We start from the raw sequence: 22,999 nt of genomic DNA, 5'->3' as shown, positions 1-22,999 counted from the left end.
CCACCTGTCAATCGTTTCCTTTTTTTTTCTTTCTTTTTCTTTTTTTTCATTGAAATTGAACAATTCTAATAGTTAGAAAACACCATCACATATTTAACTTTCGAGTATAGTTTATTTGATTTTTTTTCATGAAAGGGAGCTAGAACAAGGTGCATACAAAGCATAATTTACAATAAAAAAACAATTTTTTTTTAAAATAAAATTAATTTTTCAGAAAAATATGGCGGGAATTTAGAAAAGATCGGAGTGCGACTTATCAGAGGAGCAGCTGTATCGATAATAAAAAAAATAAAGATTGCTAGAAGGTTCCGGAAAGCGTCGATGGATTGGGTGGCGTTTCGCGTCCATCATCGCACTCTCTTCCTTTCGCGTGACTCTCTCTCTCTCTCTCTCTCTCTCTCTCTCTCTCTCTCTCTCTCTCTCTCTCTCTCTCTCTCTCTCTCTCTCTGTCTCTGTCTCTCTCGCTCATCTCCTCTCCTCGCCGTCTATCTATAGTTCTATAGCGAGGGAGGTTCGCGCATATCGCGCGTGACGTCTACTACTACGGTCGCGTCAACTCGAGTGACAGGTCGCCACAAGTAAGGAGGACCGCGCGCCACAGGCCGAGGAAGGAAGATGAGGGGCGTCAGGAAAAAGAAGAAAAGGCACTTCTGAGTACGTAGTCCAGTTCAGAACACGTTCGTCGGCAAGACAAGGTTTTTATTTTTCTCCCTTTTTCACCCGGTCATTCTCGCGAATTTCAACACACACACACACACACGTGGTGCATGAACGATGACAGGTGTCGTGTGTTTTTTTTTCCCTCACGTCCGTCGATGTGCGTGCGCGACCAGATGATTCCGCAAGAAAATACTCCCTTTTTCTCTCTCTCTTCCTCCTTCTCTCTCTCTCTCTCTCTCTCTTTCTCTCGCGCTCGCTTTCTCTCCCACTCTCCCTCTCACGGCTCCGACTCACACCCTCTCTGGTATATAACCTCAAACCGTCGGCGAGCTCGTGTCGCGTCGCTCGACGGAGTCGGTGTGTTTTCCGCGGCTAAACCGGGCTTCTCCGAATGTGCGTGGCGCGGTTTCTGCTGTCGCAGAGGGTGTCGGCGAGCTCTCGGAGTTTCTCACCACATGCGACTTGTAAGTACCCCACAGTCGGCTTTTCTCTACATATCTAGCATCTAGCCGCATAACGGTGTAACGCGGTCACCACACCGCGTCCGCGATTTTTTTTCTCATCTGGCAGCCGCGTCCTTGGCTGCCGGAATCCGCGCGAAAATCTCCGGGATTCGTTCGCGTGGATTTATTTATTCAGAGAGAGAGAGAAACGTAGGATCTCGAGAGGATACTCTCGCGCTTTCTCCTATCATTTCTCCGGATTTTTTTTTTTTTTTTTTTTTTTTTTTTTTTTTTTTTTTTTTTTTGAGAGGATTTCGGAGGATGCATCTTGGAGCGACATCTCCTCCTTCGCGTGTATCTTTTGCTTTGAACGTATATTTAGACTCTGCATGTATATAATGTATGTAAGTATTCAAATCAAACTCGACGCAAAACTCACAATCAGACGCTCCTGTTTCGAGAGATAGGGGCGGAGATTCGCTTTTGAGCAAACTCAAAAACTGATTTTGTGACAAAAGCCGATCTGGGTGTTTCCGGTCATCGAAACTTTTGACCAAAGTCCCTTTTTCATATAACTTCTCGATTGAACGAAAATAAGCTGCGTGTTATTTTAAAAGGATTCTGTTTCTTTTATCGTTTTGATCGAATAAAAAAATGAAAGCCATTTCAATAAAACTTCGATTAACTTATCAATAATATTTTGTTAATATAGACGTAGGATTATTATGTTTTCTTTTTAATTGACGGATGGAAAAATGATAAGATTAGGAATGATGAATTATACATACAATCGAAAGAATTTTCTTGTATACGTAACCGCACACCTGCCACTTGAATAAATCGCCGATTAAGTTAATCGGAGTTGAATTAATCCAAGTTCTCTTTTAAAAAAGATATCTTAATTAATTCTCAATTAAATCTCAATTAATTTCCATTAATATTTTAAGAAACATTATATGCCATTATTTTATAATAGTAAATTATATTTTATGATAATAAAGAGTGTTTTTATGTGTTTTTTAAATAAAATTTATACAAATACGATATATATAAAAATATCTCTATTTCAATCTGAATTTCGTAATATAAATATTATATATATATTTTTTAACTGCAAATTTTCCACATATATAATATATGTATATATGAAATATAGAAATTTAAAGGTTCAGTTTTCAACTTTCTTGAATCGATATAAGCGATCTTTCCGCTAACAATGAATAAATAAAACAATTAGAAGCCGGCGTCCGCGCGTTTGGTGCTAAATAGAGACAAGAATGAGGGACCTTGTGTACTTAATGAGAAAATGCATAACTTGTCGTTTTCACGCCGGTTTTGACGTAAAAAGCTGATATGCTGTTACGCAAGGTCGCAAACTACTTTGCGCAAATTGCAAAGTTATTAAAGAAAGTAGTTATTAGATAACTACGAGGATCAATAATCGTACACGCCCGGCGTTCGGAATTTTGTTCGGCCAAGAATTGTACTCGAAACGTTGGATACTCGCTCATCTCTCTCGTTAGTACGGTACTGGCCCTACTCTGCCCTTTTCGCTCGGAGATGTCGTAACAAGCACAAACACAAGTTTATTTTATACATATAATGTCGTAGAGAGAGAGAGAAACGCACGCAAATGTCCCGGGACATACATTTTAATGAATTCGGCTTTAGGCTTCTTAGAAAAGGGATCTTACGGAAAATAAGTACACGTATAAATATTCAGATATTTAATCATTATTTTGTTCGCGTTTTTTTTTTTTTTTTTTTTTTCGGGGATCGTTAAACACAGCGCACATTTAAGGCTCGCAATATTTCGTAAATGCTCTTTGTTACCCTCATCGTTGCTCAATCTTATTTCAATTTCAATAAGGCACGTATTTTCTAAGCTCGCGTGCGATGTTAACATTCTTTTCCTCGAAACACGATTAGTAGCTAATTATAAAGTGAAATTTTATAACACTGAGCACTTGAATTATCTTGAAAATATTTCATTATTAATGATATTTCATAGAAAATTTAAAAAATTGAAATCATATCGTGAAAAAATCTGCGATTGCACAATATTGCTTCGACATATTGAATGTGTTGCAATAAAAATGAAATAAAATGTGAAACAAACAATGGATCGCGTTTGTAAATAATCATAATAATTTCATAGAATGCACGAAGAATTTCGAAACTCGCATTCCTAGATGCGATCAGGACAAGTCACGTATCTCTTCGATTATCTTTTCGTGTTTTAGTTGACTCGTCGGAAGGAGAAGAATGCGTTCGGTGGGCTTTTGTAATGCACGACACGAAAATTTTGAACGCGATGAATAAATCATGCGGTCATCATACAGACGATTCTTGTTCCGAACTCTTTTTTATTGCGATCGAAAATTCAAGTTTCTTCCAAGCTTGTCGTCGCGCGCGAAAATTCCATTTCATTTCGCGCGTTCTAAATAACCAATCCTTTTGAGGGATTTACTACACTTTACCGCGCCTTGTAAATGTGCTGAAAAGCCCTTTTACATATAACGCAAAATGAAATATTGACGGGAGTGTTCTCGCGTGATGTTGAGGCTTTTGTTATACAAAAGGCCGGTCGAAGAAATAAATCGTTTCAATTATTTTGATGCAGGTGGATATAATAACTAATTTTCGCCAGCGTTTTCATCAAAGGCTTGTTCATATAAAAGAGTCGAAAAGAAAAATTAAAATTGAAAAAAATAACAAAATATTCTCCGATAATTATTAATTAATATATTCTGTCGAGATAAATGAGAAATATTTTCATATATACGCAAGCTCTTGTTTTTTTTTTTTTCTTTTTGGCACTCGTAATAATTCTAACTTGTGCAATTGTCGCAATATGTATTTTCAATTAGCTATATGTATTTTCAGCGATTTACGTCTTATTCTTATTCTATACGTTTCTTCGAGGCCTTCTTTATTTATGGTACAGCCAAGGACGTATTTATATAGAAACTAATAAAATTTATCGTCCACAGGCCTTCAATTGCTCGCGAAAGAACCCGCGACATTATTTCAGTTGGAAATAATTCCAACGTTCTCGTATATATATAAAATAAAAAAGCATATATTTCTCCGAGTGTCTCTTTCGAGACGACAAAGGCCGGTATTCATAGTCCGTTCTTATTTCAAGACCGTCTTAAGTAATGTCTTAAGATGCAAATACGGCTCTGTGATTGGTTAATCACATCTTAAGATTGTACTTAAGACATTCTTAAATATAAGAACCGACTATGAATACCGGCCAAAGTTACATCATCGTTCGAAATTTTTTTTCTATCGTATGTTTTTTTCTTCCGCTTATTCGATGCTCTCGAAATGAATAATATTCCTCCAGAGAGACAAGCAAAATTCATTCGGATGGATCGCACGTTTTTGCAACGAGGAAAAATATTGTTTTTTTTTTTTTATAACCAGCTTAGGTAACATAAGATTATTCTCTCACACAGCCGTCCCTGACAGGCGCCGATCTGGTGCCACGTTGTTTGGCGACGTGTGTTGGACCTAAGAGATGAAGGGTGTACGTCATCACCCAGTTTCACATGTTCGGAGTATGGCACAAACTCGTTAGTCGACTTCTTTTTTTTTTTTTCTTCCTCTCGAGCCTGCGTGGAACATCCCGTGACAATTCTTCTCGACCCGATGTAGCGTACTGTATGTAGGGTCGGCAAACCCAAGTGCGCGTGTTAAAGGGTGGCGCGAATAATACATGGATTCCGTCTTTATACGCACGATTTACGCGCGTAAAAATGCTCCTCTTCCGTCTATCCTTCGTGGATATTTTACTCAGGCCTGACATAATGAGAAATAGAGGTAAAATTATTTGCAATTCAAAGTAATAATATATCAAATAAGTTGGAAGAAAAGTTAAGTTTCTTCAGTCAGTTTTAGGGTCACTCATTAATGCTATTTATATTGTAAAATTTTTTTAACCCTCAATGTTTTGTTTTTTCATCATCTAAAATAACGTCTACTTGGTACACGTTAATTTTTCTCATGTTTTGCTTACGGAAAAGCGATAAAAAATTTTGATTATTTAATGTAATCTCTTTGGAGACATATAGTCAGAGAAGATCAAACAAAATCACACAAGAAAAATATACTTTTCATCAAGAAAATTATTTGTTAAAGTATTTTGAATATAAAATATTATTTTTAGATGTTGATCAATTAGCCAATAAGGATTAATGTACAATTTAAGATGCACAAAAAAAAGTAATTTCGGAAAAGCGTTTTTATTTTTACGAATTAATAATTAATCTCACACTTGGGAGCTTTTCCATTATAGAATATCGTTTTACATTATTAATTTTACGTGACGATATTTCATAATAATTCCTCAATTTCGATTTTCAAGTGTTAATATTGGTCTAACATGTGTCAGTGCATGATGAACTCTCCGGATCAATAATGTCAACCTCGAGGAATCCGATGATTCAAGGATCAAAGCAATCGACCCTTGTATGCTCAGCATTCCGTTCGCTACGAGAGCAACTGTATTATTATAAAATCCTTTGGTGATTTTGACACTACCCACTCGATCCCCAATTAAATTTTAGACCCGCGAAAATTGCTAGCTTTGATTGCGACACGTTTGTACAATTGTAGCGATGACGGGGCGCGAAAATTAGCACTTGTGTTCCTCTCCGATTCATTTCGCGGTGAAACGTTCGAATTACGCGAACGCGAAAGTATCTTCTTTTATATAATATTGTGAATAACAAGCTGATTGTAATCCTAATACTGCATTTAATCCGAATAATGGCATTTTTCGAATTAATTAGGGAAATTGCTTAATTATTCGCTGATATATTTGTAAATAATAATCAAGGAAGACGAAATTATTTCGAAGTTACGTTGCAATCACGATTAGTCATTATTGTGGTATTTTTATAATTCAACGCTTTCGAACAATGAATATATTATCATTAGTAATGAAGATCTTTGTAAAAAAATATCTCAAAGAATTTGATATATCAGTGTATTAAACATGAGAAGATAAATCTGCATCGCATTATCGCGTTCTCTTCATTTTTCTATCAATTAAAACGGAATTAATACGATAATAAAAAAAATAACAAAATCTTTAAATAGACATTTAATTTGCTTTATCGCATTTAATACATATTTTTATTTCTTGTGTATTCTGGAAAAAAAACGAGATTACGCGAATTTTTCAACAACAAAAAAATAATTCTAAAAATGCGATCAAAACTACGCTCCACCACGAGTGAGAAAATAATTACTCCTTTAATATATTATATCTGGATATAATCTGTGATATTATGTATTCATTATCCGACGTATTCATTATATCTTGATTAAACGCACAAGGTTCTTCTCACACGTAGCTTATGTGAGGCTGAAAGCCTGTTTAACAAATATAAGAACGCAGTAGAACAGTATTGACCGATGTTATCTCCATATCTCGGATGTTATTTTACATATGTTCCCTCTTGATATTCCATTTTAGCCTCGCGAGAAAACGGAGAGGGTGTTAAAGAAATACGTAGACACTTTGGGATGTATTCTCTCGCACACAATTCATTGATTATAACACAAGCAACGCGTGTTTATTAATCTGAAATCAATGTAGCTCCATTAAGACTGATTTTGTTCAATAAACGTAAATTAAATCGATTTTTCATGATGACATCCCGCTAATGTTATAGACATCAGTCTACTATTCACGGCCAAGATTAAAGAACAAATTCATTACGTGCTGACCAACCGTCGCTATTCGTTCGTGAACTTCTCGTGACCTTGATATATGACTGAAAAATATATAGCACAAGTTGCTCTTACCCCTCTCTCCCTCCCCCTCCTCCTCCTCCTCCTCCCCATCTTGTGTTCTTGGTAATTATAGTGGTAGCATAAAGCACGTTACGTCTTCTCACAACTCACAGCTGCAGCCTTATCGTCAAGCTATTATATAAAAATAATTAGCAAATAATTATAATCTCCCAACTAGTATAATGTAATATAATATCATTCTCTCTCGTCTTTGACTCTCGAAGTGCTATATGCATTTAAAGCGGTTTTACTTGTCATCAAAAAGATTTTTTTTCTTTGAAAAAATCAACAAGTCATCAACGAGGCGATATAAAAATAGATATACGTAATTTCTTTCATCTTGCGATTGAATAAAATAATGAAAAATGTTGCGATGTAAATTTTTAAGATGAAAATAATATATGATATTAAAAAATCATATATTATTCACACATTAAAAATTTATATCGCAACATTTTTCATTATTCAATATCTGACATATATCATGTATTATTCTCGTATTAAAATTTATATCACAACATTTTTCATTATTTTATTCAATTCCATAAATGAAATTATGCATTTCTATTTTTATATCGCCTCGTTGATCATTTGTTTATTAAAAAAAAATTCTTTGTTTTATATATAATGAAGATAGCATTATTATCCGGAATTTAAAATTAAAATAGCAATAAAGAAAATTTTCGCACCACTTCTTTATTATATAAATATATACATATAAAATAAAGGTGTGATGCGATTCTTTTTATTGTTATTTTTAATTTTGGATAATAATGCTATCTTGATTATATATAAAACAAAGAATTTTTTTTTAATAAACAAATGATCAACGAGGCGATATAAAAATAGAAATGCATAATTTCATTTATGGAATTGAATAAAATAATGAAAAATGTTGTGACATAAATTTTAATACGAGAATAATACATGATATATAATGTCAGATATTGAATAATGAAAAATGTTGCGATATAAATTTTTAATTCTCCAGACAATATCGTCATTTCGCATAGTATTATCGGCTTAAAAAGATAATAATGTTTCTCTCTATATTTACATCAGGTAAATCGCAAGAGCTAACAGAAAATCCGTAACTGTGATTGTCGCCTATATTTGTGCATAGAATTAGTTCTGTCTAGTAAATTTATGCACAGTTATGTCGAGTGTGTTGAAAAGAAATCTTTTATTGGTTTTCGTATAGAACCATCTGTATTATTTATATGAATATATATATCGTGATAAAAGTTTCTTCATAGTTCTTCCTGAGTAAAATTGGTTTTATAATTGAACTTATTTTCCATTTAATTTGCGTGAAATTTAGAAATGTATCAATGTAATGTAATTAGAAATGTATCAATTTTGTCAAACAAATTGGGATTCCTACAAATTTTACATTTTTTTATAAACAATGTAGATACTATTTTATGCGATGAGATATTTAATTTTAAGTTTGTATCGCATATATAGCATTAGTTAACAAACAATGTTATCACTACAATATTTATAGACACTATATATAAATATTATAATTTTTAATTAAACATTTGAATTTCATTCGACTCGCATAATTTAATATAATTTAGCGAAATATTTCACTATATACTCTTGCGAGTGAAAAATAATAAAATTATTTTATTATCACAGACTGTAAATATTTTCTCACCTAGATTGATTCACTTGTAAATAAAAAATAAATGCAATTGTTTGACGATCGTAAGTAGCTCTTGTTATGTTTTGATTTATCGCGATTTATCTTTATCATCGCGTTATTATATTATTTTACAAGTGTGTATCTCAAGGTGACGTTTCATATCGTTATCTGCCGTAAGTAGCATGTAAATAGTGATTAAATGCAGGTACCTATCTCATTGTACACGAGTGCTGGTTTTACGCATCCTACGTAATCGTTAGCTCTTGATCGATTCTCTTCCAGTATGCAGAGACAAAGAACACCTGTCAAAGTATTATTTTTTTTATACCCGATAGAATCATATAGAAACGGACAGAATAGAATCACTTTCAACCCCAATAGGGTTTAATCTCGATGTCGATAGCTTGTCGTATATATCATATCTGGTACGCGCTGGTTGACCTCTCATTGATTCGTGTGGGAAATTTTTTGCAAACGGCATCGTTTAATAACTTTCGACTTTACATCGCTCGAGTTACGAGCGAGCGAGATTTAATGTAAATAAAAATAAATAATGAAATAATATAAATAATGAAAGACCTAATTAAAAAATGCGTTTGCTTGTTTTTTTCAGCAAGAATCCGACGTGTATGATGAAAGGGGCTTATTAGTATGCTGGATAAGCGACGGCTCCATGCCTCCGGTACGTCGCCATGCACCCTCATCTTCGTGGTCGTTCTGGCACTAACTGGATGCTTCTCGTTCTGGATTCACATCGATGGTTCAGGATCACCGATCCCTTATTCCAGCGGCGGTGTGGCCGCGCCAGGATATATCCTTATATTTCCCGGAAACGTCACGCCCTCCGCGCAGCCCTACTCGATAAACGAACTTCCGTCCGATGATAAATCCACGCTGATCAACATCACGGACTTTAGATTCACCATGAACCACAATCCCTGCAATCGCACGCAGCCGTTGCTGCTGATGTTGGTTCACTCGGCGCCGGGGAATTTCCCGAAGAGGCACGTCGTGCGGGAGACCTGGGGTCAACAAGCGCCGGACGTGACTTTATTATTTCTCGTGGGATACTCGGAGGAGTATCAATCCAGGCTCGAAGAGGAGAATAAGAAATATCAAGACTTAATACAGGGAAACTTTCTTGATGCCTATAGAAACATGACCTACAAGCACGTTATGGGATTAAAGTGGGCTACTTATTACTGTCCAAGTAAAATATTGAATTTTATATACCCTCGTCTTAATTATATTATACCCCCGTTATATTTTTATTTCATTTCTCGCACGTGTCCACACTTATATTTCATATCTCTATTTATTGATTTATCACAAATAGATTTGTATCATGAAATAACTTAACAATGCAATAATCAATTTGATTGCATTCATTTTCTTGTATTGCTCTTGAAAAAATATACAATTATTGTAAGTATGCTAATCGATCATCGATCATTCTAATATATGCGATTGTTTCAGGTGCCAAATATATACTTAAATTAGACGACGACGTTTTTGTTCATTTACCGGCCATGCTGGACTTTCTAACGCGTGGCCTCTCGCCGTGGGGTGCAAGACGTCTGATTCTCTGTGATCTTCTGTCGGCTTCCGCAGTGAAGAGATCCTGGCGCTCAAAGTGGCGCGTCTCCCCTCAGGAGTATCCCGGTAAACTTTATCCCGCGTACTGTGCCGGATGGGCAATCTTATACTCACCCGATAGTGTATTTATACTGTACCGCGAAGCCCAGAAGGAGCCGTACTTCTGGATCGACGACGTGCACATTACCGGGACACTGGCTAGGAAAGTAAATTTAACTCAAACCTCATTACACTCTTGGGTGCTTACGACCGAGAGCATGCGGGACCTGTTGTCGAACCCGAGTGCTCGACGAGATTTTCTGTTCGGGCCTCCGGATTTAACGGAGAGCGGAATACGAGCCTTACATAGTCTGGTTACTAAACCACGGCCTAGCAGCGAAAGCCTATTGAATTAAACACGTCTAAAATAGAACAATTTCGGTTATATTTCGGGCGCGGTGTAACATGAGAAAAGGAGGAGAGAGAAGAAATAGTAAATGTTCTTATACCTTTCGCGTATCTTAATTCTATATACATGCGTATATATTTGTACAATAGTCCGACGTAAGTGTTCGATTATTTGCACAAACGCCACGTTATGCATAATGCATATGTAATAGTGCGTTACATATATGTGCATATGTGTGTGTATGCATACACATACAGACGCAGAAAACATATGATGTGTAACAAAATATTACGATATTTACGATTGTCTTATTTAAACAAGGATTGAAATTGGTATGATTTCATTGAATTCAGTTTCTCGTACTAAGGTACAACGCTATACTATTTGTCGCATTCAGTATCGCGAATAACATAGGGATCAAACTTTGCTAGTTCATGGAATTGGAGTTTAAATTCAGTTGAATAAAATACTGATTTCAATCCCTGTACTCAAATATTCATATCGGAACAATACTCAGAGATGAAGAAAATGTTTCAATCAAGTGTCTTACTTTTAAAGTTTAAGAATTCGTTTTTTTTTCCTCTTCAATTATTCTAAGGCTGTTAATTTATAATCAGGGCTTGTAATTGAACATTGTGTCGCATCAAAACTGATTGTCGAAAATATTTTCATTTGCGACATTTTCGATTTTATGTATACTTTAGATTTTTTTTTAATTTTTGAATATTCAAGTCGTTATCGCATGAGATAGATAACAGTATTTAATAATTTGCAGCACAATTGCAACTGATACCTGATTTTTCATGTATAGATTGTATTAGTTCAGCCGTCTTTGGCCACTATGTAAAATATACGCACATATGTGCACGCACATATATTTATAGATCTCTATGTTAAACGAGTGGGCGGAGGGGAGAAAGAATTGACAAGAATATGACATTTTTGTTTACATTAACAAATCGTTTATGAGCCCTGATTATTACATTGTGTTAAATTAAGTTAAATCTGATATTATGAAGAATCTCATTTTTTTTTAATTGCTTCAAAGAACAAAACACATCATCTATTTTTTTATTTATATTTATAAAAATGCCAACACAGTATGTGGGGAGAGTAATACTAATATATTTAAAGAATGTTACGTATCACGTGATGGAAGACATTCTCCTCTCGCAGTGATAGAAATTTGCGAGAGACGAGCGTGTTACACTTTATTGTAAATTTATTAATCGGCGACAAGAACCGGGGGAGGAGTTCGTATGTGGAGCCACACTTGTGAATGTACTTAAATGTAATGTAATTAATACGAGCAAATTTAAGATATTACATTGTTACGCAAGAATATTAACGAATTAATATTGTTATGTAGCAACAAGTACAACCCCAAAACAAGGGTCCACTCGCAATTAGATACAGAGATCGCAGATATTTGTCTGTTTTTGAATGTCTTTAAATTTTTTATGTGTGATTTTCATCTGATTTTTTTTTTATTTTTTTTTCTTTATTTTCTTCTGATCATCCACTATTATATATTTCAGTACTATGAAAAGTACGTGCCTGCAAATTGTAACAATTATAAAGAAACGTAATCCGTTTAGTCCTTTCAGTTACGTTTAGTGATTTCTCTAGGATATCGATGATCGATGTGACAACTCCGATATTACTTCGCAACGCATTGTAATCTCTCTTTTGATCTGAAAATACAACGAATATGTCTACGGAATAAAAACACGCAGAATTCCACTCGCCAGCACGCTATACTCGCAGCCGAATTTTTTCTTGTGATATAATAGCGGAAAGATGACTATCGTCACCTCTCAAGTATTCACAAATTCCGACAAACTAGGCAGCATATTCGTATCTCACACTATAGGATAAAAAGATCGATGGTTATATTAGTTATTAAAGGATCTCACGCATTATGTATTCCTCTCGACGTGGATATTCTCAGATGTTTTTACCGATGTATCGAGTTTTTTCCTTATATACCATTTTATTTATAATGTTTTTGGAAAGAGGGAGTATCTCTATTGTGCGATAATGTGAAATCATATAGTATAATTCTTGTGATGGAGTAAATACTTATAATTTCAATAAATAATGGATTATTTAAAATACACAGTGTATTCCTCATTTTATTCGCTTTGACTTTGTGTAATTTTTAATCAAAAATTATCTTTGCATGTATATACACATATATGATAGTTGCAAAAATATCAAATATATGATTTAAATATGTGAAGAAAAGTACACAAATAATTTCTGGCGCAGCAGCAGAAGTAGAGAGAGAGTATTTAAAAAAAATATATATATATAAATTTAAACACTCTATATTAAAAATTAAACGTGCTGCGGTACTGATACATAAAAAAACTTTTATTTTAACTGTTGCAGATGTTAAAAGTAGGGCAACAGAGAACGGAAATAATCGTAACACATACAATCGGATATATACTTTATTGGTCCAGCTGTTTAACTACGTAGAACTATTTATAAAACTTTACAAAATGTTCAACATGGGTTGCAATGGGGGAAACCTTGCTTAGGTATATTTACAAGGCAACAGAGTTACGCGATTTCTAAGAATCGATTGACGACAAGCATATAACATTAAATGTGATTATCGCAGAGATTCCTCCAACGTGTGTGGATTACGAATATTCTGAATTGAGAGATTTTCGTTACAAACGCAATTTCGTGATTGTGCAAATACCTTCAAGCTCGGATTTCGGTCTAACTAGAAAGACTCGTTACAAGTATATTTAATATCGTTATTAAATAATTCGAGTATGTTTAAGAGAATTTTGAATGCCATACAATATATTGCGAGGCACGCGTTTAACCCTTTGTACATTTATATTTTACATAGATAATATAATATAATTAATATTAAAAAATGATATACTGAAAATTACAATATTTGATAATAATAAAAGAACGATAAAATTACTTAATAACAAAAATGGGATAAATATCAATCAGATTCCTGTCACGTGAGACAGTATTAATGGGAAAAAAAACTTTGAATAACATATTACGCGTGTAAATCTATCATTGAGAGACTTATATAGTTAAATCTGTGATTTCTTGATATCCGAATTATTGTAATGATTTAATTTTGACAGATTCTCTCAAATGTATGTAAAATGTATCTTTTTATAATATTAAATTTTTCGAGTTTAATTTATTATTAGTTTTTTCTTTTTTTAATTCTTTAATATGTGCATATTCCGTTACATAAAAAAATATATTTACACATGAGAAGATCGAAAAATTCGACTATCCATCTTGCCTGTATAAAATCTATCAATCAAGATAATGTACGTTTCGTTAACTATGCAGCAGAAAGAAAAACCTAAAACACTAAAAAAATAAGATTAATACAAAAATGAGAATCGCAAAGTCATATACGAAGAATAAACAAATCCATATAGTCTTCTATCGAGATTGTTTACAGTCCGAGATGAGCTATTTGTCTAATGTAAATTCGTTAACAATCCCGATTTTAATGATTGCGTGAAAACTCTCCCTCTCTAGTTGGGAGAAAATATTTTATTATTTATAAATGTCCCAACACGAAACATATTAATCTCGTCGTCGGTGGATTCGTAAAATTACTCATGCAAATTTTTCATTTTGCGTGCGTTCAACCATTGAAAATCGAATATATTCGATTATATCCTATAAAAATTGGCAGTATATAAACAATTCATCACATCAAAAGTCAATATGTATATATATATATGTATGTATATATATTAAAAAAGTCTTTATAACGAACGTTAAGATTGGTGATGTTTATACGTTTGACCCTTATATATATGTTGATTCAAAGAAATATCTTTTTAACGCGACTAAGAGAGCAACATTATAAACTACAACCTTTACGATCTAACAAATTCGCTGCTCGATAATTACATGTAATTTATATAAAAACAGTGTTTCGAAATTCTAACAAACTCTACAGGGCCATTTGAGGAGCCTGTAAGAAATATAACGTTTTTATTTCGCATAATATTATTTTTAGATTATTTTAGATTAGATAGAACAAAAATCAAATATATATACGTATAATAATGTAATACAATTTTAAATGTAACATGAAATAGCTATTTTAATGTGAAATAATTTCGAAAAAGAAATTCGATTCTTCATTCATTTAATTAGTAAACAATTGCACAAATTGCGACTGGGATTTAATCTTGATATATCCCTGCTGTAATTTTGTAAAAGTGATTTACTTATATAATTTAACTAACTTATGAAAGAATCACAATTTTTTTACGTGAATATATAGGTGAGAAAAAAAAACGCTAAAAGACATATATTGATTGACTCCCTTTCTCGAGCAAGAGATGTGCGAATTGAAAATTGTTTATTTTATCGAATCGAAGATTGTTCCACTTTTCAGAGATTGAATTAAAACACGGCGTCGCCATATTAATTTTATTAAATTGCGTATGAAATTCCGTAGTAATATGTAGAATCCCTTAATAATAATAATCCTCTCTATATATAAAATTCAACTGTCGTTGCCAGTAGATAGCGATGTTTCCGATATTAACACCGTATTGGAAAACGTGACAAATTCAAACTACAGAGATCTAAATATATTCTACCTACATTTTTTACTTACTACTTTCTTATCTCGGCAAGCGCTGTTGCGATACTTTCTACGGTTTATCGATTTTCGTCAACTGCGTAAGGAAAAACCTGCGTGGTGGTTCGCGTCGGTGGTGCGTAATGTTTAATTTCGACATAGTATAGGGTAGCAAAGAGAACATATGGTGTCATATGTGAAAGTAGAGGAATAATAATTGAATAACGAAGCGCGAGTGAGACATATCGCTACGTCGCGTCGCGTCGTCGCTCCACTGCATTAGGTACCTAGAGCACTTAATATTCAGGTACTAATTACGTTATCGTGATTAATGTGATTCGAGATTATAATTAGTCTTAAAGGCTGATAGGAATAGAGCCGATACTTCGCGATAATACAATTACGTTTCGTAAAAACTTCGCTATTGGATACATAGAATAAGCACGGCTGCTCGAAATGTATCTTTCTTAATCCCGAATGAAAGCGATAGAAGTGAGTCTAGACGGGAATACAAATGAATTTAGCGATTGCAAGTCCAATTGTCTAATTGAAGAAAATGAAAAAAAAATTGACGACTTTGCGAGACGGATATCCATCGATTCTTATTCGGGAATCATTCAATCTATCAGGGGATCTTTTGCATCTTGGGTTTTATCTCCGTTCCCGTTCAAAATGTCCGTGTAAATGTGTGTGTTTGTGAGATGTGTGTATATGTTTTTGTGATATGTGTATTATATCCTTATTAATATTTAACGATTTCTATACGGCGATGTTTCCGGAGACCAGCTCCGCGCGCTATACATATATTTTCATCTATGGGGAAATTTAACGACGAGTGTGTGCTTTTGATCGCTTAATTTATGTTTACATACCCACACACATACATGTACATATATATGCGTCTGTGTATGTAAATACGCTAGGTTTCGCACGAAATTCTGTATAGGGAAGATATCGGTCCGTCCATGATACTCGCGCTAATTATCATTTGCTCATCAGCTGATTGGATATCAACGACAAAGTGGACGCAGAAACTGTCGCGATTTTACTCAATATAGTACATTTATAAATTAAAGGAGACCGTTCTTTACCCCCACATTTATTGTAATTATTATTTACATTTTTTCTGTGCTTAATTTTTTTAAAAGAAGAATAGAAGGAAAAAGCAATTTTTTAAAAATTAGAAGCCATATAATTTCCCTTTGCATCCATCCTGTCGTCCTGCATCCTGCTCTTAAACGTATGTTTAATCAGTGGACAGAATCACTTCCCTGGCAGTAATAACTAGCGTATTAACACGAATAAATATTTTCCTAACGCGCGTAATACATAATTCAATTTGATCTATTTGATGTATCAACTAATGCAAATTTTATTTATGCGCTAATTTAATTTAATAGTCGATCTTATCTTAGCAATTAGTAGGAAAAAGCTGTAGGGATGTATCTCTCTAGAGAGCCTCGAGACTATCATTCTTCCTTGATTCCACGATCGCACAAGTAATACAATTGATTCTTTTTTTTTCTCAAATTTACTATTTTACTTTCTGCTTACGCTTGCAACTGCGCACCAGCTTTACACACTAATGGTCCTCAATCTTTTTTTCTTCCTCTCAAGAGCAACCCCAAATTGTCCGGTACGTTACACTTAGGTGACACGATGCAAAGACTAAAAAAAAGCGAGCTGAAAAAACAGCGTAACAATAGCATAGCACAAGATAGCAACGTAAGCAATAAGAAAAATGCAATATTATTCTTCTTTTCCCCGCTCGACTTTTCCATAGATAAGGAAATAAAAAAACCTTTTTTCCATGAAATTTTCCTGAAAGCATTTCTGTACAATTCCGAGATCAATATTTGCCGTACGCTTCGAACTATGTAATTCGATGGAATTGATAAAATTTAAATCCTCAATAAGAACACGACACCGCTATAACACCCTATACTTATAACAAACCCAAGAGAGCGGAGGATCTCCAGGCTCACCTAAAACAAACGTCATCGGAGAGAGAGTTTCAATCAGCCTAAATCTCGCGATCGCGCTTTCATCGTTCTTTACACGCTGGTGGTAATCTGCTCTATGACGGTGATGTCTCGGTGACGTCGCGGTCGCATCCGATACGGGTCCTGATGCCCTAGGCCCTCGGGCACGCTTTTGCTGGGCCGCAGCGGCGCGTGGAATTGCGGGTGACAGTAGTGCTCGGGCTCGTGTATCCGCTCGGCCATGTAGTCCCGCTCGCGCATGTTGTCCTCGACGTCGAGCGGCACGTGCAGGGACTGCGACTTGGGCAGCCGGGGCCGCGGCGGCGGCGGACAGGCGCAGGGCGGCGGAGGCGGCACGACGCCGAGGCTCGAGAGCCTCGGCCCCGGCAGGAGCGGAGACGCCGGCTGCCGTCCCCAGCCGACCAGGAAGAGCAGCGCCGCGCCGCACAAGGAACTCAACGTGCACGCGTAGTAGCCCACCCGCGGGTTGTTCGCGTTCATGTAACCTGGGTAGGCAAGAGAGGGTGCGAGGAAAGGGGGGCAGCGGGCGGGGGAGAGAGAAAACGGGAGGGCGATTAAATTCGTCGTAATTTATTTTCGCGCCCGGAAACCGGTCGAGGGATGATAGGGATGCTGACAGTTGGAGCCGCTCTTATTATATATGGTATGAGGGATATTTTATGAAATCTTGAATTTTTTTTGACATGGAACCTGAAGTAGGATTCTATAATTTTCGCTTTTTTTATATGCAACTAGAACAATACAAGCGCGCGGCATTCCTCGATTTTATATAAAAAAAGAATGGTATTTTTGTATAAAGTTTGTTTAAACTTGATTAATATTTTTTGAAAGAAATCAGCTGATTAAAGCATTAATTTGCTAATTAAATTTTAAAATAAAATATGTTATAAAAATTAAAATAATATTTTTTGACAGAAATCAGCTGATAACTGTCAAAAAATATTAATCGAGTTTAAAGTACTATAACATATTATTTCAAACATATTATTATTTTAATTTTTATAATATATTCTTATCTTAAAAATTAATTAGCAAATTAATGCTTTAATCAGCTGATTTCTGTCAAAAAATATCACTAAAGCGTTAATTTGCTAATTAAATTTAAAAATAATAATATGTTATAAAATGTAAAATAGTAATATGTTATAAATAATATGTTATAATGCTTCATCTGCGATTAATATTTTTTGACAGAAATCAGCTGATAACTGTCAAGAATAGAAATCGAGTTTAAAGAATTATGACATATTATATAAAACATATTATTATTTTAATTTTTATAACATTTTATTATTTTAAAAATTAATTAGCAAATTAACTCTTTAATCAGCTGATTTCTGTCAAAAAATATTAATAAAATATTAATTTATTAACTTTTGGAAATAATTTATTTTTTGCGAATATAAAAGCTCTAGACGGAAGGAACGTGATAAAACTTCATAATTTATTAGTTTAAATATTGAAAAATTTTGAAAATAAAAATTTGACAAATTTTAGATTTATCTCTCTCATCACGTTTTATCTCTCTGAATTCTTCAAAAATCGATAGAGAATCAATATCCTTGACTAATAATGCCAATTATTCACTATCATAATGAATATCATACATAAGCTGAGGTAATGGATTAAAAAATTCTCTCTTCTTATAAATTTAATTTTGCCACATTTAACTTTCTACGTTTTTACATCTTACATTTCAAAGGCTTACAACAGATCATGCAATAACAAAGGCGTCTCTACGAGTCGGTGAATTTCCAGTGACTACATTAAGCTGTTTAAAGTGACCAAAACTTGCAGTTGTACAAGCGCTTGAATACGCATGACAGTTGTCATGTTTCCTTGAATATTCTCTCAGCGCGCGACAGCAGAATTTTCCCCAACCCCCTTCCTCCCGTTACATTATTATTTAGGACGCCGGGACATTAAATTCATACACAAGGCACTGTAAGACTATTAGTAGGGACGGATTTAGGGAGCAAGCGGAGCGGATTTCACCGAGCTTGGTGCTTTAAAGCTCTAATACTGTTGCGAGTCTTTGAAGAATTTGCGTTTAAAGAAAGTACCTATGTATATACGTTTTATAAAATGAACGGGAGATGCGGGTCGAATCTTTTTACGGGAAATGCTACGATAAGAGACGCGTAATGCCTTCTTCGGCGTTACATCTTATACAATATTCGTCATCGCTCGAATGAAAAAAATCGCGTACAAAAGTAGTATGAAAGTATATAATTTTCTTTTTCAATAGAGGCTTTCTTAAATTTTCATTTCGCGAATTTATAAATATATAAGAGAAAGAAAGAGAGAGAGAGAGAGAGAGAGAGAGAGAGAGAGAGAGAGAGAGAGGCAGACAGAAAGATGTGGAAAGAGAGCTTGCGTCGAGGAAGGTTCCTGGTTTCTACGCAAAGTGTCATAGAGAAACGATCTTGAAATAAATAAGGAAGAGCTCAAAGTGCGCCTTTTGCGGGAAACTGATCTCGTAATTTTTGCATACCTGTGAGAGGAACTCCGAGAAGGATCGGCAGAGCTTCCGCGGCTTGCACCAGAGCCCAAGATCTGGCGAAATGTCTCGCTCGCAGCCTTTCCAGGGCCAGCATCTTGAGAGAGTAGAGCGCACCGCCGAGCGAGGCGCCGTAAAGCCCGGAGGCCAGTACGAGTCCGTGATAACCTTGCACGCTACCAAGAGCCACTTGGGCTACAGCTTTAAGCAAAGAGGAAACGTAATTCGGATCGATAACCCTTGAAAGGAGAGAGAAAGGTAGGTCGAATCTACAATTTCCACCTATTTACGTGCAAAATTTATGCCGCGTAATATATTTTTACTCGTATTGTTCACCACCGTAATTTCTCTCCTATAGAAAGTATTTTCGCGCAGATTCGCCGATAAAAGCCGAGCTTTTCTTATCGAAAAAGTTATATATATTATATATAACCAATGCTTAAAAAAATTTTTTTCTTTTTTAAGAAACTTATAAGATCTCACAGCAAAAGTATTAAAACGCAAAGAGTCTCCTTTTTTCCGAAATTTTGCTTTAGAAAAAAAAATAAAATTGGAGAATCTTTGGTAAAAGTGCAGTAGATTCAGGACGCGATAAAGAGAGATACAGGAAGGATAATTCCTAAATGAAAAAGATGCCTTCCGGTTTATTCCCCTAGTAGAGGGAAGATGATCGAACGTCAAGAGCGATTTGGAGTTGTTGTTTCGCAATTAAACTCGTTGGCGCGTAAACGAAAATGATTACGGAATAGACTGGTTACTGACCGACCCCGATGAGCGCAGCTTGGCAGAGATATTGCCTGGATACTAGGCACTGAGCGGAAGGTCTGGCGGTGACCACCCCCCAGGCTGCGCATCCGAGTGCGGCCGCCAGCCCCAGACAGGTCTGCAGCAACACCAGGGCGCTGGCTTCCAACCCGTCCTGGTAGCCTTGCAACGCCTGTAAGCGATGTTTCTCATTAAGGGTTTCGCGCGCGGAGAAAATGCGCGCGCTATATCGAATCAATCCTCTCCTCCCGATAACGCCAACACACAATACCCCCGCGCGGTAATGACGCGCGTCTAATATCGATTATCGAAATTGGCTCGTCCGACTCTCCGAGATTAGCTTCGGGGAGAGATCGCGGAGATTAGGAAACTCGAAACTCCCTCGTTCGTTTGATTCGCATAAAATACCACTTCGATCGGCCTCGGGCATTCTACTCCTCCTCGACTATCGATAACCATCTCTCTGGCAATTATTCTCTTCAAAATAACTACGCGCGATATTGAGGAAAATTTGCTTCGTTAAAATCCTTGGAAATATTTCGCGTGAGAATTTTAAAAAAATTTTAAACCTTTGCGCAAGAGAAGATGAAGTAGTTTTCGTAGCTTTTTTTACGACATCAGGTTTCTAGGTGATTTTACGGTGATCAACGGTATTCTCCTCCGTTGTGGATGGAGTGGAGAGGAGAGATGGCTCTCCTCCTTGCCTCTCAATCGCACTTATATAGAAGTAGAGTGCACTTACGATGTAGAAGGCGGGGGTGTAGAGACCGAAGCCGGCGGCTCCGGCGGCCAGCATGAGCATCCTCACGGGACGGGATCCCAGAGGGCTCAGATCGACCAGGGGCTGCCTCGGCCCCTTGGTCGCGGATTTCTTCTCCTTGAGCTTGCTGCGCTGATTCTTCAGATGCAATATCGCCCGACGTTGCGGGTGGTATAGAGAGGCGCTCCGGTATATCAGCCCCAGAAAGAAGGCCAACGAGAGCGCGCCGGTTACCGATTGAAGCCCCAGCCGCCAGCCCAGCTTCCTGGGAAGAACGGAGACACGATTATCTGACTATCCAGAGAGCGAGGGATCCGCGCCTTGAATCACACAGCTCAACAGGCGCCTTCTTACTTGCCACATCCGGAGTTCGTGCGCTCCGTAACATCCCCTAGTTACGTTTCATATCGCGCTGCTAAAGCTACTGCATTTGCATTTCTCAGAGAAAATCCTTTCTCCCTCCCGGCACGTTTCTTCTTCTTCGTTGCAGGTATTATCGTATTTATCCTCGTTCGCGAATTCTCTCCAAAAATATTAGGAAAAGGATATTTGACATTTATTATATATATCATTTATTTCGATATAATGTAAAAATTATATATTTTAATAATATTAAATATTTTAATATCATTAAGAATTAATAATATTATTAATCGTATTTATCCTTATTCGCGAATTCTCTCCAAAAATATTAGGAACGAGATTTCAACATTTATTACATTTTATTCGATATATAATTTATTTCAATGTAATGTAAAAATTATACATTTTAATTATTACATATTTTAATATCATTAACGAATATTAATATTATTAATATTTTAATATTATTGTGTGGGTGAGAATATTAATAATTAAACTACATAATAATCTTTTTTTCAATTATAATAGTGTGATAATGAGTCACATACGTTTATTATGCAAATTTTATTTAATGTATGACGTAAAAATATCTGACGCTATAAAAAAATCGTTTAAATTATAATAGATTATATCATAATGTAAAATCGCATAATTCGTCGTTTATATTGTTATAAAAATGAAGTGACTCCTATGCAGCTCTAGAAGAGACAATCTTATCAAAGAGTAACTTCGTAAAAATTTCCGGAAATTAGTTCGAAAAGATAATAAAGACGATAAACTTTAACACGATCACGTCGATTTTTTTTTAAAGCTCAAATATTATGCATTATTATTCGCGCGCGTATAACTTCTGCAATTTGTAATAAAAGTTGTATAATAGAGTAGCTTTTGCCCTGACGCTAATACAGCTGATACGATTTATGAAACGCAATGTTGCACACTATATTCTGTTGCAAGCGCGCGCAGCAAGCAGTTATGCGAAATTCACGTGTATACAAATGCATCATCAAGTCATATTACGTTTAACTTGAGAAGAACAATTAGTTCTACCGCGATTATTTTTCGTTTTCGTAAAATCCTTAACAAGAAAATATTGCGTAAAATCTGTTTAAGTTTTATTGCTCTGCAAAAACGTTCTTTAATATTTTCATACAGCGTAATCTGAACATTCCGCGGAAAAATCTCATTTTTATTTCAATATTTAGTCAAATAAAGTGTAAAGTATTATAATATAAAACCGCGATAAAAATATTTAAGCTAAACGACTGTTTTAAAATATTACTTGAGCTTATAGAACACGAACGTGAAATGGAACGTGAATTCGTCGACTGGCAAAAATTATAAAGTCGAGGTCAAGAAATGAAGAAAAATTTGAAAAAAGGAAAGCACTATAGCATTTAACTAAAAAAATATCAACCCGCTAGAAAAAACGTTTTCTAATTGTAGAATCAATTCTCGCGTA

At 35.3% G+C, this 22,999-nt stretch overlaps 2 protein-coding genes and 1 long non-coding RNA gene across 10 annotated transcripts in view; 1 reads left to right on the top strand and 2 right to left on the bottom strand.

The window, feature by feature from the left end:
* The first annotated feature begins 479 nt into the window (after window positions 1-479).
* LOC145936825 (beta-1,3-galactosyltransferase 5) lies at window positions 480-12,655 on the top strand. 6 transcript variants are annotated; one of them, XM_083039428.1, is made up of 3 exons: window positions 480-654; window positions 9,180-9,772; window positions 10,039-12,655. In XM_083039428.1, the coding sequence occupies exons 2-3, from the start codon at window positions 9,214-9,216 to the stop codon at window positions 10,551-10,553; spliced, it is 1,074 nt and encodes a 357-aa protein (XP_082895554.1). In that variant the 5' UTR covers window positions 480-654; window positions 9,180-9,213; the 3' UTR covers window positions 10,554-12,655. The 6 variants fall into 6 exon arrangements, with proteins under 6 accessions (XP_082895554.1, XP_082895551.1, XP_082895553.1 ...); XM_083039425.1 differs by having other exon boundaries at window positions 9,176-9,772; XM_083039427.1 differs by having other exon boundaries at window positions 480-695.
* LOC145936240 (uncharacterized) lies at window positions 6,941-9,131 on the bottom strand. Its single transcript, XR_014425358.1, has 2 exons — window positions 8,772-9,131; window positions 6,941-7,043 (listed from the first exon to the last, which is right to left on the bottom strand). It is a non-coding gene; the product is annotated as an uncharacterized LOC145936240 (long non-coding RNA).
* Window positions 12,656-12,872: 217 nt separating the features above from the next.
* The window catches only part of LOC145936818 (monocarboxylate transporter 4), a 78,173-nt gene continuing 68,046 nt past the window's right edge, over window positions 12,873-22,999 (bottom strand). For all 3 annotated transcript variants that reach the window (XM_083039414.1, XM_083039413.1, XM_083039412.1), the window contains exons 16-19: window positions 21,157-21,439; window positions 20,412-20,586; window positions 19,644-19,850; window positions 12,873-17,634 (exon numbers count right to left, since the gene is read on the bottom strand). In XM_083039414.1, coding sequence (XP_082895540.1) covers window positions 17,201-17,634; window positions 19,644-19,850; window positions 20,412-20,586; window positions 21,157-21,439 — 1,099 coding nt within the window. In that variant the 3' untranslated portion in view covers window positions 12,873-17,200. The remainder of the gene's footprint in view (window positions 17,635-19,643; window positions 19,851-20,411; window positions 20,587-21,156; window positions 21,440-22,999) is intronic.

This window comes from Prenolepis imparis, unplaced genomic scaffold, assembly GCF_030444845.1.
Source record: "Prenolepis imparis isolate NDT839.2.m4 unplaced genomic scaffold, iyPreImpa1.0 SCAF_5, whole genome shotgun sequence".
Classification (NCBI taxonomy): Eukaryota; Metazoa; Arthropoda; class Insecta; order Hymenoptera; family Formicidae; genus Prenolepis; species Prenolepis imparis.
The sequence above is the reverse complement of the archived record's forward strand: the minus strand, read 5'-3'. Positions and strand labels throughout refer to the sequence as shown.

Bases quoted from the DNA above. Each gene is read 5' to 3' on its own strand.
- LOC145936825 (XM_083039428.1), top strand. From the start codon at position 9,214: ATGCTGGATAAGCGACGGCTCCATGCCTCCGGTACGTCGCCATGCACC. The intron at 9,773-10,038 runs GTAAAATATTGA...CGATTGTTTCAG, and splicing joins GGCTACTTATTACTGTCCAA to GTGCCAAATATATACTTAAA.